Source organism: Manis pentadactyla, chromosome 1 (genome assembly GCF_030020395.1).
Source record: "Manis pentadactyla isolate mManPen7 chromosome 1, mManPen7.hap1, whole genome shotgun sequence".
NCBI lineage: Eukaryota > Metazoa > Chordata > Mammalia > Pholidota > Manidae > Manis > Manis pentadactyla.
In genome coordinates, this window is record NC_080019.1 from 118,132,976 (window position 1) to 118,150,134 (window position 17,159).

The 17,159-nt window shown below is 39.2% G+C and overlaps 1 protein-coding gene across 13 annotated transcripts in view; it reads left to right on the forward strand.

Moving 5' to 3' along the window:
- LPP (LIM domain containing preferred translocation partner in lipoma) overlaps positions 1–17,159 on the forward strand; it is a 632,552-nt gene that overhangs the window by 299,932 nt on the left and 315,461 nt on the right. For all 13 annotated transcript variants that reach the window (XR_008997202.1, XM_036875183.2, XM_057501065.1 and 10 more), the window contains one exon: positions 4,939–5,061. Coding sequence is in view for 12 of the 13 variants with exons in the window: in XM_036875183.2 (XP_036731078.2) it covers positions 4,939–5,061 (123 nt within the window). In the remaining variant the exon portion in view is untranslated. The remainder of the gene's footprint in view (positions 1–4,938; positions 5,062–17,159) is intronic.

A 17,159-nucleotide genomic window follows, 5' to 3' on the forward strand; every position in this document is an offset into this window, starting at 1 on the left:
TAATGTGATATAAGTGGAAGGACACAACATCATGCATGTAGTAGTGCCAGACTTGTTTAATCTGACTCTAATCATCAGGCAAAGCCAAGTTACTGAACTGTTTTTAAGACACCTGGCCTGAATTCTCAAATTCTAAATTAAAAGAGACTAAAATAATGTGTCACCTTAATGTGTCATCTTTGGATTCTGGATGGATATAAACAACTATAGAGGAAAGGACATTGCTAGGACTGCTGATGAAATGTGAGCATGCATGCATATCCAATAATACTGTGCCCATGTTAAATGTCTTGGGTGTGATAATGGTATTGAAATATTAGGAGTTCTTAGGATGTACAAGCTGAAGTATATGGAGGGGAACTTTCTGCAACTTCTTCCAAATGGTTTAACTACAAAACAGTATGCATGCATTTATACACACACATAGACACTATATACATATTTGTTATTTTATGTATTTACATATTAATGCATTTATAAATATATAAAATAATATACAATATGAGTTATATAAATATATATATGTACTTTATTAGTGAGTAAGAGTTTACACTACTAAGGCACAATGTTAGACATTGATGCATCTGGGTGAACAGCGTATGGATAGATTTAATTTTACTAACAACTTTTCTGTGAATTTAATTTTTTTAAATAGATATTTGCATATACAGAGTGAATATTCTTTCATAACTCATTACTGGTATCCTTGTCTATCCCTGTAGTTAGTGGATTAGCAATATGTGGGTTGAAACATGACCCATCTGAAGTCCGTCTCTTGGAAATGGCCTCTGTTTAAAGTGTGTTCCTGTGCACTTTCAGTGGGGGAGTCATGACCCTGCCATTCTACCAGAGGTACTAAGAATTATGATTTTCCGGGCTACAGTCGGCTCCAGTTGTGGTTGGTGGAGCTTTCATCAGATGTATTTTTATTGAATGAATGAAAATAAGTATCTTATAGAAAATATCTTATGAATGGCTACTCGTGTGGGGTTTGTGGCTGTTGGTACAAGGCCACAGTCCCTGAACACCCCCATGCCCTCCCTGTTCTCTCGCCCTGCAGCCGTTGCTGCAGCAGTGCCCCTCGTCAGGGTGGCCTGGGAGCACCTCGCCTCGGCTGCAATGCTCTTCTCTCACTTTCTGTCCTGGGGCTTCCCTGCCACTTCTCTACTTCTTGGGACAAGTCTGCGGGAGTTTATGATCCCAGAGGCAACCTTACGCCGGTGAGAACTGGAACCTGAGGATAGATACCCTGTTCTTTTATGACTTAGGTGAGAAGATCTGGGGTGCATTTCACAGGCCTCCTCAGAGGGCCCCCAGGAGAATGAGCCCTAGTTGTGCACCTTGCTGACCAGCTCCATACGGCACCTTTGAATTGGCTTTCCCACTTCCCCAGCTTTACTCTTCCAGTCCTTCAGTACTGGATCCACAAAATAAATGACCGGCACATAAGACTTTGTCTTAGGCTTAGTTTTTGGCAGAACCTGGACTAAAACAATGGATGTCTCTAGTTATGGGTGGAGAGTGTTAGGATTGTGACTATTATAATGGCCACCTTCTAGGAGGCGCGTGGTATCTAGAGAAAGGATTTGGCAAAGGGTCAGGAAAATCTTTCTTATTGCTGTTTGGCCCTGGGCTGGTCATTTAACCATCAGGTGACCGGTAAGGCTTCAGTGATGGGGGGTTGAGGAGAAGACGTAAGTACAGGATTCTGTTAGCGGTGTGGAGGACTGCTGCGCCTGGTACCTGTCGTCAAGTGTTGAGAGTAGCGGGTGCAAAGGCGCGGCAGCAGTAGGCAGAGCGCACCTCCGAGAAGAGCTGGTGGTTGGCTTGGGCAGGGCTGCTGCCAATCGAGCAGACAGAAAATAGAGACTCAGTAGTGAGAAAGAAGCCTGTTCTAAGCCATAATGGGATTAGCTCTTACCACAAGATCAAATAGTGCAACAAGGGGGCATGGGATTTTGGTGTAAAATCCCACAACATTAGGCTGGAACTTGTTAAACTTCATCAACCTATTATGGGACACTGAAAATGGGGGAAAGGAGAGTAAGAAGGCTCGATCTCCATTGAAGTGCAGGTTGGTTGCACACTATAATTGCTTGTTGCATTGTATAGCTCAAGGTCACTCTGTGACTTCAGAGCTTCTATGGTTAAATACCCCAGTACTTAGAGCATGGGCAGTCAGTGTGCTTTCTGCTACAGATGTTGGGGACCTGATGAATTCCTGTCTTTTTACTGATACCCTGAGGGAACACTTAATAATGATGCTCCCTTTAAAAAGAAGAATAATTACCAATGGCTATATTATTCATATTAATTTATAGTTACTGGTTGCTGTAATTAATGTTATTTATCAAAATCATCATAATTATAGCACTGTACAATTTACAGAGCATTTTCCCATCCATTTTCTTATCTGAATCTTGTTAAGTCCCTCTGGCTCAGGGAGGGCAGGTGATGTTTCCTGATTTTGTAGATGAAGAAACTATGGCCTCGGGAAGAATTTCACCAGACTCTAGTCTGCCACCCTTACCCATATATTGTGGTGTCTATGAGTATATAGAAATATACTTAACAAATTCATGTTTATCAGGATGTTTTGTATCTGCCTGCTAGAAAATTGGCCTCACACAGTTCTTGGCTGCTTCTGTAACAAAATGCCATAGCTTTTTGTGCCAGGACCCATTGCCCAGAATGTTCACATGAATTCTAATGTTAAAGGGGTTATTTTTCTTTATAATACTACAATATTTCATAGTTATCAGTACCCGTTGCGATAAAGATGAGACCACCTCTAGTGGAGGGATTAGCACTATGAAAACATCTGTTCCTAGGATAAAGCAAGACTCACTTGCTTCAGAAGGTTTGGTCAAACTGGAAATCCAGACTCCGAGAAAACATAACCACCCTGTCACTTCACTGTTCTTCTATTTTTGGCTGTGGGCAAGCACGCTGAGGAAAATCTCTCAATTGTCACAAGGGCAGCAGTCAAATCTGGGCCATATGGTGTGAAATATACAGACACGCAGGTGCGCACACATAGGCATGCCGAGCCTTCTGGTTCCCTTTTTATACCACACAATATATTCTGTATACTGGAGCATCTGCTGCACTTGTTAGACCTTTAGCTGCTTTTACCCAAAATATGTTGAATGAAGGTTACTGGCAGTACCTATAGCTGAGTCTGTCATGATTCATTCATTTATTTACTCAGCATATTTATCAAACACTTCCATGGATCAAGCCCTGAACAAGATTCTGGGGAAACTGTGAGACAGGAAACAGAGGAAGTCCTTGCCCTCATGAAGCTTGTGTTCTCCTGGGGAGACTGACTGTGGAAAGACAAATTCTCATAAATAAGTTAATGTTAGATGGTGATAGAGAAAAATAAACAAAACAGGGTAGGGGTTAGATTGCTGTAGAAGGGTCATTCAGCTACATCCAGAACAGGAAATGATGAGGAGTCTGCTTTAGGTAATGTGATAAACAGTGTGCATATTTAAAGAGGGCTCGGCTCATAGTAAGGATGCCATTGCCTCTGGGGGCAGTCTTCATTCAGGTTTGGCCCAGGGGGCTGGGTCACACCTTCATGGATGCTGATGTTATCAGTATGACTGGGATAGATCAGGTCTGGAGGGATTAACTCATGCTGGCTAAATTCACAAGAGACTGACTGATACACTAGATTACATTAGGTCTGTTTTTTGCAGAGACTTAAGTAAGTTCCAGGACTCAGGAAAAGTGGCTTGGTGAGCAAGCTACCAGGGGAAAAGCAATAGTGGCATTGTTAGGCTTTACTATTAGGCTGCCAGTGCCTGGTGCAGCTTAGTCACTAAAAAGATACATTTACTTAGAGTATTGTAAGATTGTAATGCTAACTTCTCAGGGTACTTTATTTTTTGTTGCTGAGGATATTCTGGTTTACTGGCTGATGCTTTTTCTAAACTCTTCCACACACTATCCTGATATTTAACTTCCTTAGACAAGTTCAACAGAGTTGATTAAATTACACTAACTTCTCATTCCATTCCAGTTGGGCCTTGCTGCAGATACGCTTTGGTTTCTTGATGGGAGTCTTCAGAGCCACTCTCATTATAATCTGTGATCATTGTTACTTTGTCACCTTAAAAGATTATTTTAACTCACCCTGCTTTTAAATCTTAGGGCCATCTCACTTTCTCTTTTCTTGCCTTACATTCTGGGCAAACTGCTTGTTTTTCTAAGCTTGCTCACAATCCTGGAAACTCTCTTCTGGCAGTGTTATTACCCGCTACCCATCCCCTCCTGATTCTGAGTGCATGTGGAAGCTGGTGCTTCTCATAGCATGGCACATTGACATGTGAAATCCGTAGACCTCCCCAGCTTCCTGATCACTGACCACTGCCCATGCTTGCTCTGCAGCCCCTTGGCCAGACCCCTGAGCATGCTCATTCTAGCTCATTTTTTAGGTGCATTGCTTGGCACTTGCCATCTCTCACACAGACACACTTAATAGCCACTGGCCAGCTGCTGATTCCTCTTCCTGGGCTGTCAGTCTCCTACCCTTGTCCCTCCCTCCTCCAACTCAAATGTCCTCATCCAGTGAGGTAGTTTCTGAACACACAGGACTTGTAATATCTCTCCAGTTGCATTCTCCTTGAGTACACAGACAGAGACATTTATTTCCTTTTACTGGTATACTCATCCCCCCACCCGAAAAAAAAAGCCTTTAAATAAGTGTGTGACCTGAGGAAAACCACCTCATATGTTTCACCTTTCTTATGTGTTAAAAAGGGATAATTCTACTCTAGACTACCTAGCAAGATTTTATAAAAGCTAAAAAAATAAGATGCAGGAAAGCTTGCACAAAGCGACATTCTAACTTGAGAAATTTGAACTCAGACTGATTTCAGTGGAAACTGGAGATGTCCTTTTTTAACATGTCTATGTTGCTTTCAACAGGGAAATCCGGGAGGCAAGACCCTTGAAGAGAGGCGCTCCAGCCTGGATGCTGAGATCGACTCCCTGACTAGCATCTTGGCTGACCTCGAGTGCAGCTCCCCCTACAAGCCTCGGCCCCCACCGGTAAGAGCCTCCTGTAAATGTTTCCACATTGCTGGACACAGATAATCCACAACTTTATGAAAGAATGTGCTGCTGCTTACAGTGCTCCCATTCTTTATGGATTTCTGAGAGCCAGTGGTCTAAGTTGTCTTTTTACTGAATACCGACATGTATTAGTTAACAGAAACTTCTTAAATTCATTGTATTAGTCTTTTCATTAAAATAATACAGCAGTGTTTTACAAAAGTATTATGAAAATTAAATCTCTTATTCCATTGCTCTGCTATTTTTCTGGTTTTGCTTACGTGGCTACTTTGTTACATGTCGGTATCATCATCACAAATCATGATTTAGCTTGGCTATTTTAAAGTTAAGGGGACGGCTCAGTCTTTTGTAAAAAAATTCTTCATGTTGGATATTGAGGTGGTTTCCAGTTTTTGGTTGTTGTAAGGTATGCTGTGAGGGGTGTGTTTGCATATACTTTCTGTGGAGGTATTTCTTGGCCTTAGGTTCCTCAGAGTGGGACTTCTACATGGAGGAGTATGACCACTTCTGTTACTTTCCCTTCCAATGTTGTAGCTAGTTTATACTGTCACCAAGAGAACATACCAATTTCTACACAGTCTTACCAGAATTTGGTGATAATAATTAATCTGTCTTTTTAAAGTGCAAATGGTGTCCTGTTATCAGTTCTTCTTGGCTGTTCTTTGCACCTCCATTTATCCTCTGTGTATCAGACTACATATCTGATCTTTCCCTGCTAGTGGTCATTCCTGCCTCTCTCAGATCTTAAGAGGTGATGGCAAATCTATTTCAGGGCTCCCGAGATCTCAGAAGGCAGCCAGCAGAACTCCAGGTGCACACATTGGCCTGGCACCATTGTCACCGTGTTGTTTGACTCCTGCATGCTATTTGCTTGGTGGAGTGACAGTGTGTATGGCCCTCTGAGTCTCACTCCAGTGCTTGAACAGCAGCTCCTGTTTCACAACGGTTCCTTTCATGAATTAAAATCCAGTCCTGCTCCTCTACTTCTGGACGTTTAAAAAGCGAACTACACGTAAGGTAGCCGTGCTTTCCTCCTCAGACATGTTCCCATTACCTTCTCTAAACATGTGCTGGGGCTCGCGGCCACGTGGGGGTATAAGGCAGACCTCTAGAGCTTAGTTCCTCCTTAGCTGTCCTCTCTCTTGGCTCCATCAAGCCTGTCAGTAGTGAAGATGAACTTTATTTCCAAAAACTGGGACCAAGCTGCCATGGTGGTGTTTTGGGGGGAACTGCTGGGAGAAGGAAAGTGGATGGTTGAAAGAGAGAAAAATAGAACCAAGTTGTCATTTTTCCAAGAGCCCAAAATATTACGTTAAACTCGGGCAGATACTGAAGAAGCATGAGAAGGTGGCAGAATCTGAGAGGGTTTAACAGAAGACTTGCATGTCCAGATGGAAGTGGTAAGTGGGATTTTAGTATTTTAGACAAGAGGGGAGAACAACCTGAGACTTAGGGCAGGAAGGTTCCAGGCTGCATTCAGAGAGCTACATGCAGCCAAGTGGCTGCAGTCCAGGCCATGGGCTATAGTGGGCTGTAGGACTGGGAGATTCCTTATTCACAGCCTCAGTAAGTGGATGGGTCTGAGTGCCAGGTTAACATTTTGGCCTGCTTTTATAGACAATGGGTAAATACTTGAAGGTTCCAAGCAGGGGTAAGCTAAAATTCATTCTGAAAAAGGAATGTAGGAACCCAGAACAACTTTGGAAAGATGTTGGAGTAGGGGTGCAAGTCTGAGAAACCATAAGTCTGGCTGATTGCATAGCTTCTGACCAGTGTTTGAGCTTATGCATTTTCCCAGTTTCACCCAAGCAAATACCTCAAGCCCAGTTCCTCAGGACAGTGAGGCCACTGACTTTACAGATGGACTCACCTGTCTTGTGCTGAAAGACTCCTGTGCTCCCACTCACCTCTTTTTTCTTCTTTTTTTTCTTATACCCTAATATATACTGGGGAGATTCTGCTTCAAGGTTTTTGCTTAATATAGCTTTCATTCTTTAGGGCTGTCTACACATGCTTGCCATAAACCACTGCATTTTAATAGGTTTATTCAGCAGCTACATTTTTTATTTGAGCAATCTTACTGTGCACACAAACTCGTATTCAGTAATATTTGGACAGTGTTTTACCGATGGTGGAGCACTTCACATATATTCTCACTTGAGTAAGATACATATATCACAACCTTGAGATACAGACCAGAAGACTTGTTTATTTTGTATGTGCTTATTTTTGGGATGAGGACACTAAAATTTAGTATGTAACTGATTTGCCTTAGAACATATGACTACAGTGTGAACACAGCTAGACCTTGAATTTTTTTTTTTTTTTCTGGAACTAGATTGAGGATGTTAGGATTTTTAAAAAATGTTTTTACCAATGATAAAAACTATGAAATCAGTCATATGAGTAATAGTGTCCCATGAATAATACTTCCTCATAAAAAGAAAAGCATTCAGAAGGTTAAAAATATAATAATGATAACCCTTAAGGAGAATAAGTTGAGAATTAGGATAAAATCTACTTTAGAAGTGCCTGTTCCATTCAGAAACTAAAGACTAATTCTTTCTAACTTTTTTTTTTATTCTAATTTAGGAAAGCAAGAGTTAATTGGGAGACAGAGCTCATTCTGAATTATCTTCACTCTGGTAGAACTGAGTTAGATGTGTTAGTATTTATTGGTTAACATAATTATATGCTATGAGAACAATAATCATACAGCTAAAATATTAAAAATAGGTGTGAAGAGAAGATGATGTCTGCAGTTGACTGTGTTGTGTGGTTATTAAAAGGTGCTTGAAAAGTCCTAGAAACGTAGACTGTTAAGTGCCCAACTTTGATGTTTCCGTTTTTGATCCACAGCAAATTGCAAAACCTGTTGAGTCACCTGACCACTTAAAGCAGGCGATTAGGTCTAGGATTCCTCAGTATTGAAGCATGTGTTGTGTGCTTTCCCAGACCCACTCTGAATAACCTTTGCAAGGCTACTTTGACTCATGGATCTAGGGGGAAACATGTATGTGGAATCTTTGTACAGTAAGAGACCCAAAGGAGCTCTATTCACATAACGACTGAAAAATGTCTGAGCTCTTGAAAATAGATTTTTATGGGGCTTTTTCTTACTTTTCCCAAAGGAGCATTTCCTGCTCTCAGATTTCCCAACTTCAGTTCTGTTCATTTAGTTATCCATATTTTTATTTGGGAAATGTGGCTTATTTGCACCTATTTATTTAATCACCTAATGTTCATTGAGAAACCACTATGGATTAGGATTTGGAAATATAATTAGCATCAACATGTCCTTCCTGTAGAGTAATTCCTAGTCTTATGGAAGAGACAAACACATAAACAATCCAAAAGAACACAAAAGAAGGGCTTTGATGTGTGCTACTTTAGCTTATCACATGACTCACCCTATGCTGAAATTGTGGAAACTCAAAAATAGGAATATCAATATTATACTTTGTACTTCTCTAGGGAATTGTGAGGAAGGACTACACAGAGCAGTTGGCACTTCAGTTCACTTGGCTGAATATGTCATGGGAAGGGCATGGGGTTCAAGGTAAGAGAGTAACAGATATGAAGAAGTCAAGGGATGTTGAAAGTGAATTCTTTGTTTGAAGAATAAGTTAGTTCTCTTGTGATACAGGGTATGTGGAGTGCAAAGGGGAATGGTAGATGAAGAAGTCATATATACTTAGAACCTGCATAGCCCTCCTGATGCCTAAGGATGTCCATAGTAAGCTAGGAACTCAGTAGGATAATAGTAGTGTTTCTGTCTATGGGGGGGTCAGTAGTAACTCTTCCAGTACATGTTACAATGGAAACATATACATCATGACACTGCACAGAATTATGCAGTTAAACTACTTACATGTTTGGAGCTAAAATTTCTAATCATTAAAAAATATGTGTATTAGGGAGTAGGTAGTTTTAGAAGAACAGATGTGAGAAGTTCAGAAGTGGTTGTGGGTGAATTACAGACCCAACATGGTCACAAAGTAACAGAGCTGAAGTGAGCTTTCCAGGTCACTGTAGCCAAACTCCTACTACACAGAAAGCAAGCTTTTCCCTAGAGAGGGAAAGAACATTGTTCAAAGAGGTTCAGTTAGAGGCAGGATGAATGATTCTTTCTGTTTTCCTTGAACCATGATATAATAGCTCTCTGTGGATGAGAACAACAACCAAGAGACAAGTTTGGGTCCCTTTAGCATCTCAATTAATTCATTTCAAAATGTCTCTCTTTTGTGGTACTTTCTCTAAAATGTGTCTTGGAAACATAACAGAGGCTTAGATACATAAAAAAAAAATACCTCAAAGGGAAATGGAAAATTTATGACAGCATATGTCTTTCATTTATTGCATTTCTAGACCCTACCTACCAGGAATCATTTGTTTGTAGTACAGCTTAGAGTCTTTGGAAGAGCTACACAGGGGTCACTTGAAATTCTGTCGATTTCTTAGAAGACAAATAATAAATCATGAATTTATGATTTTCCTCTTTTTTTATCAGAGGCAGCTGTGGAGTGCTGGTCATCTAATTCCCAGTACAAAGCTGCCTTTTTCTCCCCTAGAGTTCGGTAAGGTTGGAGCTGGTGCCTAGGTGACTCAGAAGAGCTTTCAGTTATTTTAATATTTCATGGTAACAGGGATTTAGTATGTTTTGAATCAAGTTGCTTTTGAATTGATCAAATGGGATTTCACTGTCCCCATTTATGCTAGTATGAATACATTTGGAGAGATTTTAGGGACACAGGATAGTGTCAGGCATAGTTTATAGCCTAGACTCCAAGTTTGCCATTAAGATAACTATCTTCTGAATTCCATGCAGTCACCTCTGTAGAAGGGCACCGTTTGTGTAAACTGCCCAGACCACAAGACTGAGCTTCCTTTTCTTTATTTCTAAAATGGCCATGGTAAATATAATTATTTCCCTTTTGCTGAGATTGTTCTAGAGCTACAAGAAATAGGATATTGCCTGAAGTAACAGTCCACTCAATCCTTCCCATTTTGTTTTGGGATGGCTAGTTTGTGTCTGGAGCTTGCTTTAAAGCTTGGGGTCTTTGAAGATTTGGGGCTTATCCTTTCTGAATGTTGGTTACTATAAATGATACATTTATCTTCCTCATTTAAAGCATTTAACAAATGTTGTAACTTCTTAGTCTGTTTGGAAACTGAGTATGTAAGTGCGGTTTGGTCCCACGGACATGTCTTTAATTGCGATCCCAGCACTCCCACACTGAGTTCTTTCCTAGAGCAATAATCTGTGAGGCAACCTGAGAAATTATTTCAGGTGTGTGCGTGTTGCATGGAAGGCTTTTTATTAGGAATTCACATGGCCCGAAGGCTTGGGAGCCGTGTAATCGGGTGGAGTCTTTGGTGCCATGGGTCGTCTCTTCTCCTGTGCTCCCTGTTCTAGCTTGCTAAAGCCATGAGCAGCTGCAGGGGAGATTAATTAGTAATTAAATTTTTAATATTTAGTATTATTCACCGCAACCCAAATATGTAGGCTATCAGGAGATGAAAGCGACCACAGGCTGATACTACGTGATGAGAGGCAGGCAGCCCCTGCAGACTGGGACTGCCCACTCTTTGTTTGGCTTCTTGGGAACTGAGATAGGAAGTGGGTCTGACGCTGTTGGAAAGGGAATAGGGGTCAATAGTGTCATCTTCCTCTGGGAAAAATTTATGATCCTGCCATAATTTGTTGAGAAAAGTGGATTTGTCTCTGTATCTGTATCATCTGCTTACTAACAGCTTTCTTTGAAAGAGCTATGGTAAAAGTTGAAACATTGTAGAAATCTCGTATGTAAGATACTAATTGAAATACAGTTAAACAAACGTGCAAAAATACCATTAAAAAAAAAGGGACCAAATTCTTTGCAATGCCCATGCCTGGAAGATGGGGTTTATTTTGGATTGGTCTGTACCTGCCAGAAAACTTCAATAGTTAAGTAACAATGAGTGGGGGTGGAGGAGCAGTTAGCTGACTCAGAGTTGCATGCCTTGAGTTTGATGACAGGCAGTTAATTTTTAGATTGTATATAATTGCATCCCAGTAACATTTCTACCTCCTTCTTGTTTTTTAAAAGATGATGTTTGTGTTTATGTCATATGTGATGAACATAGTAAAGGTAGCTTTTAATCTTTGTTTTGAGTGCCGTGAAAATAGAATATTTTCAGAATGGAAATTTAGGCCAAAAGTCTACCTTGGATGGCACCTGTATAAAGCTTTTGCACAAAAGGTCCATTACACATACCCCCGCGTAAGAATGAGCCCAAAGTGTGTAACCTCAGTGTGGGTCAGCTCCGAGCAGTAGTGATACGGGAGGAAGCTGCGAAGGCAGCTGCTGCTGCTACCATGGAGAAGCTGGATCGGCCGGAGCCTGGTGGGGACGGGGTTGCAGGAGCAACCTGCAGGAGCCTGCGGCGGGACCCTGGGCATGGTCCCTGGGGTAGCTTTTCTCTGTGATTTACTTGGAGACCTTGATGAATCCTTGGCTTAGAGATGACCGTGTTACTTACACTGAGGCATTCAACCCAGGTGTTGGTTTAGAAAGAAACTCACAAAGCTGCCTGTTGAGTTTCTCCATTTTACAACAGTACTTCAGTGGAAATAATTAGTTCTGTGTCCATGTGGAAGCACATACCACATTTGCAAAATTAAAGAGCTTTCTTGTCAGGGCTGGATGCCCTGTGTATTTCTTTTCTCCCATCTGTTTAAATATCTATTTTGGTAGGAGCCTTGGTGTAATACCCCATGGTCTGTCTCTGTCCCTGTCTCATTGTCTTTCTCTCTTTAATTTAAAAAGTAAATAAATAAGAAAATACAAATTCAGCTTACTCAGGATGGTTAGACTTTTACCATGCAGATTTTTACCATACAGGTTAGACTTTTATGGGAGATGCATACGAGTGTTGTGTTTTAAGAGAAAAAAAAGCCATACCTCAGATAATATACCATCATTGTTTTTTCCATTTGGACACCCATTTCCTTTATATGCTTTATAGCCAAACTAAAGTTTAATGATGATAATGAAGGTTCTCTGTACAGAAGGTTGGAGGTGGTTAAGAACCAATCCCACATATCACTGTTTGTCATGGTGAGTAACCACTTTGTCCTCCACACGAAATATCACCCTGGAGTTTAACTGTTAAGGTTCTTATCACACTGTGGGAAAAATTACCAAGAAAGTCAGACATTGCCTTTCAGTGAATACATTAATTACAAATATGGAACTTTAATTTGTTATGTATTTGAGCACACATATTTCCTTATAAAACTGTGAATTAAAATTTTATTGAAATAAAAGATAAACATTGGGCACATACTTGTGCTGAGCAAGCAGATACTGTTTTAACCTGTAAGTGCGAGCAGGGCCACATGTGAATTTTGGAATTCGTTTTGGTCCTTGGGCCCTCATGCACATGTGCACCTCAGCTGTGCCTTCATACTGGGGTTCAAGACCAGAGAAGGGAACTGGTTTGTGTTTCATTATACTGAATCACAAAACAATTTTACGTCACAGAGTATACCGTAAAGAGACAAGGTGAATGTGTATACTATCTTAAGCCTGAATAGCAAAGACATAACTGTGTTAAATACCAGACCACGGAGTCCTTGAGGCTAGGTCAATTTTTGTTTCCTGGCACAAGCACATGCAAATTCATATTTGCTGAATAAATAAACAAATGTTGTCATCAAATCCAGTAATGATGTAAGTATCCACACCCTAGAAATCTGCTAAGAGTATCCAGTCTGGAATTGACATCACATTAGTGCATGGCAGAACGATAGCTGCTTTCTGATTTTCCATAATGAACATGCATTTGCACCAGTACAAAAGAAGCATAGCTGAGGCAAATCAGTTTTGTAAGGAAAGCTTAACGGTACCTGCTGATTCAGCTAAAATGTCCAGCTGAATCCCTACATTGCCGTATGTCCCTTGAAGGCAGTGCATTTGGTTGAGAAGATGATGTTATCTTGGGTTATAATTAAATACTATACCCATTCTCTTGTTATTGGGACGATATAAAAAATAAACATCAAGCTCCTTTCTATATCCTACATAGCACTGCTGAAAAGATGAGACCATTATGTTACTCAGTGTTTCCTAGTGCAAAGATCAATGTGATAAATTCTTTGGGTTCAATGATAGGGGACAAAAAGTCACCTGACTGGTGAACTGCTATATGATTCCTTTCTTCAGGAAAAAAAAATGCAGAATTATCACGGTTCTTTTGCTTGAGCTTCTATGATTCATCTCTTCCTTTCTCTACTGCACTGTTTCTGATACCTCCTGACCTAGTATTTGAAATGTCATAAATAAATGCCAATATAAGCCATTTCAAAACTAATTAATTTTCTAAATCTAACTTATGCCTCGTAAATGGAAATAAACTTTGTATGTATACACATGTATATGTCTGGGAACATCCTTAAAAATATGTAAACGTAAGGTTTTTTTAGAGATGATTTAATTCTAAATGGATTCTTTGCTTATCTTGATGGTAAACAATGGATCCATTTAAGTAACATGTTCTGCTGATATAAATAAAATATAAGATTTAAAGTGGACTAAAGAAATAGAATATTTATTTGTTCCTTTTGAGAACTGTGGTGTTTTAGAAAGCTTGAAGTACAAGTAGTCAGATGGGTGAGCCCACTACCTGAATCACTTGTGATGTGTCTTGAACACTTTCCAATTCCATCTTGATCTTGTCTACTTATATGAAAACACTGGGAAATACTACTTTCTTAGATGCTGCTAGAGGTGCTAAGCTCCTTAGCAATAAGGAATCTTACTGTTTTTTTCTGCCACCCAACCTACACAGAATGGTTTATTTCCCAAATGGCCAACTTGTGTTAAATTGATCCTTCCAAAGCCAGGAGACAGTTTTTATAAACAGTATCCTGGATGACTTAATTTTCTATGTAATACTAATTTTAGATCTCTTTTTCTTGTCAGCCAGCTCATCGTGGACAAAAAGATAGGATGTCTAACTTTGTTTATGGGGAAGACGGCATTTCTAGTCACATGTAGATCAGACCTCACAACCAGCAAGGGGAGAACAAGGAGGGAGAATCAGGATGGTCTGTTTGCAGCTGTGTCAGAACACGTTTCCTGGAGTACCTCCTGAAGGAAGGGTGTAAATGGATGTGTCGTTCAAATCTTTACGTCTCTGCCGCTATCCATCATGTCTTATGGGCAAAAGGGAAAAAAGCAGTAGAATTTATAGCTGAAGATTTGAGAAAAATACTGAACTACATCTTGAAAACTGGATGTAGTAAAGGGTGGCTTTCTAAGAAGGGACATGGCATTCAAGAAAAGTGGCCATTCTGTGTATTTTTCCAAGAGCTCCTTAGATTCTTTCTCTCTTATTCATTGGTTTGTTCACCGATTTATTGATTTTTAAAAATGGTATTCATTGGTTATTAACTGAACATAAAATATCTGTTGAATTGTTGAAAGATATTAAAGAAGACCCAAATTAAGTGGAAGATATCCTGTGTCCATTGCTTGGAAGACTCATATGTTATTGTTAAGATGGTGTGTTTCCCAAATGGGTCTACAGATTCAAAGTAATTCCCTGTCAGAATTCCAGTTTTCTTCTTTGTAGAAATTGACAGACAAAGTCTGAAATTCATATGGAAATTTAAGGGACCCAGAAAATCCAACATAATCTTTAAAAAAAAAAAAGTTAAGGCTCATACTTCTCAAGTTCAAAACTTACTACAGAGCTACAGAAATCAAGCAGTTTGGCACTGGCATAAGGTTTACATGCAGGTCAATGGAATGAACTGAGATACTAGAATTAAGCCATTACATGTAAGACCAATTAATTTTCAACAGGGGTGCCAAGACATTCAATGGGGAAATAATAGTTTTTTCAATGTATGATTGTGGGACAACTTTATATCCACATGCACAAGAATGAAGTTGAACTCCTACCTCATATCATATACAAAAAATAATTTCAGATGGGTCAAAAGCATAAATATAAGCTAAAACTATAAAATGTTTAAAACAAAATATAGCTGTTATCTTTATGACCATGGATTAGTCAATGATGCCGAAAGCACAAACAACTAAAGTAAAAATAGATACATTGAATTTCTTCAAAATTAAACTATTTTGTGCTTCAAATGACATGACACTGTCAAGAAAATGAACAAGCAACCCATAGGCAGAGAAAATGCATTTGCAAATCATGCATTTGATAAGGGACTTACATCTAGAATATATTAAGATTCTTACAATTCAATATGAAAAAGACAAACCAATTAAGAATGGACAAAGAATCTGAATAGACATCCTTTCAAAGGCATGCAAGAAGCTAATTTGCATAGGATAAAATGCTTGACATCATTAGTCATCAAATCAACCTACAATGATATACTTTCACAGACACTAAGATAGTTGTACTAAAAAAAAAAGACAATAACATGTCTTGGCAAAACTGTAGTGAAATTGACACTGTTAAATATTGCTGGTTTATTGTAAATGTTGCAACCACTTCAGAAAAAACCTAGCAGTTCCTCAAAAGGTTAGTCATACAATTATCATATGACCAATAAATCCTATTCTTATCATATCCAAAAGAATTAAAACTTCTGTCTGCACAAAAGTCTACGTGAATGTGCACAGCAACATTATTCATAATAACCAAAAAATGGAAATGACCCAAATATACATTGATAACTGAATAAACAAAATATATCCAGAAAATTGAATCTTATATAGCCATAAAATAGAATGAAAATACTGATACATGATATACCATGGACAAATCTTAAAAGCATTGTTATATGAAAGAAGCCAGACACAAAAGACTTCTATTGTATGATTCCATTTATATGAATAGGCAAATCCATAGATACAGAAAGATTAGTGATTGCCAGTAACTGGGTTGGGGGAGAATGGGAGTGACTAATAATTGGTATTTTGGTAGTTATTTTGGGGATGATTAAAATATTCTGGAATTAGACAGTAGTGTTGATTGCACAATTCCTTGAATATACTAAGGACCACTAAAGATTGTACATTTTTAAAGGGTGGATTTTGTGATGTGTGAATTATATCTCAAAAATTAAAAAAAACAAAAACAATACTGTATTGAGCAGTATGCCTGGAATATGCAAATAAAATTGTGCATAGCTACCACCTTAAAGAAGTCTATTGGGGGAATACAAACTGACAATCATAGCACAGAGCTACATCTTAGGGAAGAAGCATATACAGGATGTTGCCTAAAGAGGAAGAGGTAGAACTTTGACTGGATACTGTGGAAGATATTTATGCCTCCTATACTTGCTTGGGTAGGAATCTCTGCGAGTAGGATCAGACTTCTTTGCAGCTCCAGAGAGCAGAACAGAGGCCAATATTCAGAATCAGAAAAAAGCAGCCAGCAATATAAGGGCAATATCTTTTCAACAGTAAGGGTAGCTGAAATTCAATGCAGGCTACCTTAGAATATGTTCAGTTTGTCTTCATCATTGGCATTAGAAATGATATTCTTTCAGTTGCCAAGTGTAATATTGCACTCTCTAAACCTCAGTTATTCACTTGAGTTACTAACACATCTCAGAGTTGACATGAGGACTACATGAACTAATGGGTTTGTGTTAATGTGTGAATACATTATGTTGCACATAATAACACTATTATTATGGTTGCTCCCACCACTGTCATCATTATCAAATGGATTTTGGCAATTATTCTGGGGAAGGAATTCAGGCAACAGATGGGAGAATTTATCTGAATGATCTAGGGTTTCATGGTACTCTCCTTCTTGGTTACAGGGCTTGGAGTTTTCTGTCATAAAACTTGGAAGGAAAGACAAAATACTTTGATTCTATTCCAAGCCCCTAAACTGACTGTTTCTGTTCCAAAGGCAAACTACACAGCCTCAGTAATGGCTTTTTGCTGTTTGCCATGATAAGCTAGTATAGAGGTGTGATTTATTGGAATTGTTACTGACAAGAACATCATATGGTGATGATGGTCTTTATAAATATAGAATATCAATGCAACTCTGGTGAGCACTAAGAAGGATTATTGGTGAAACAGTGTGAG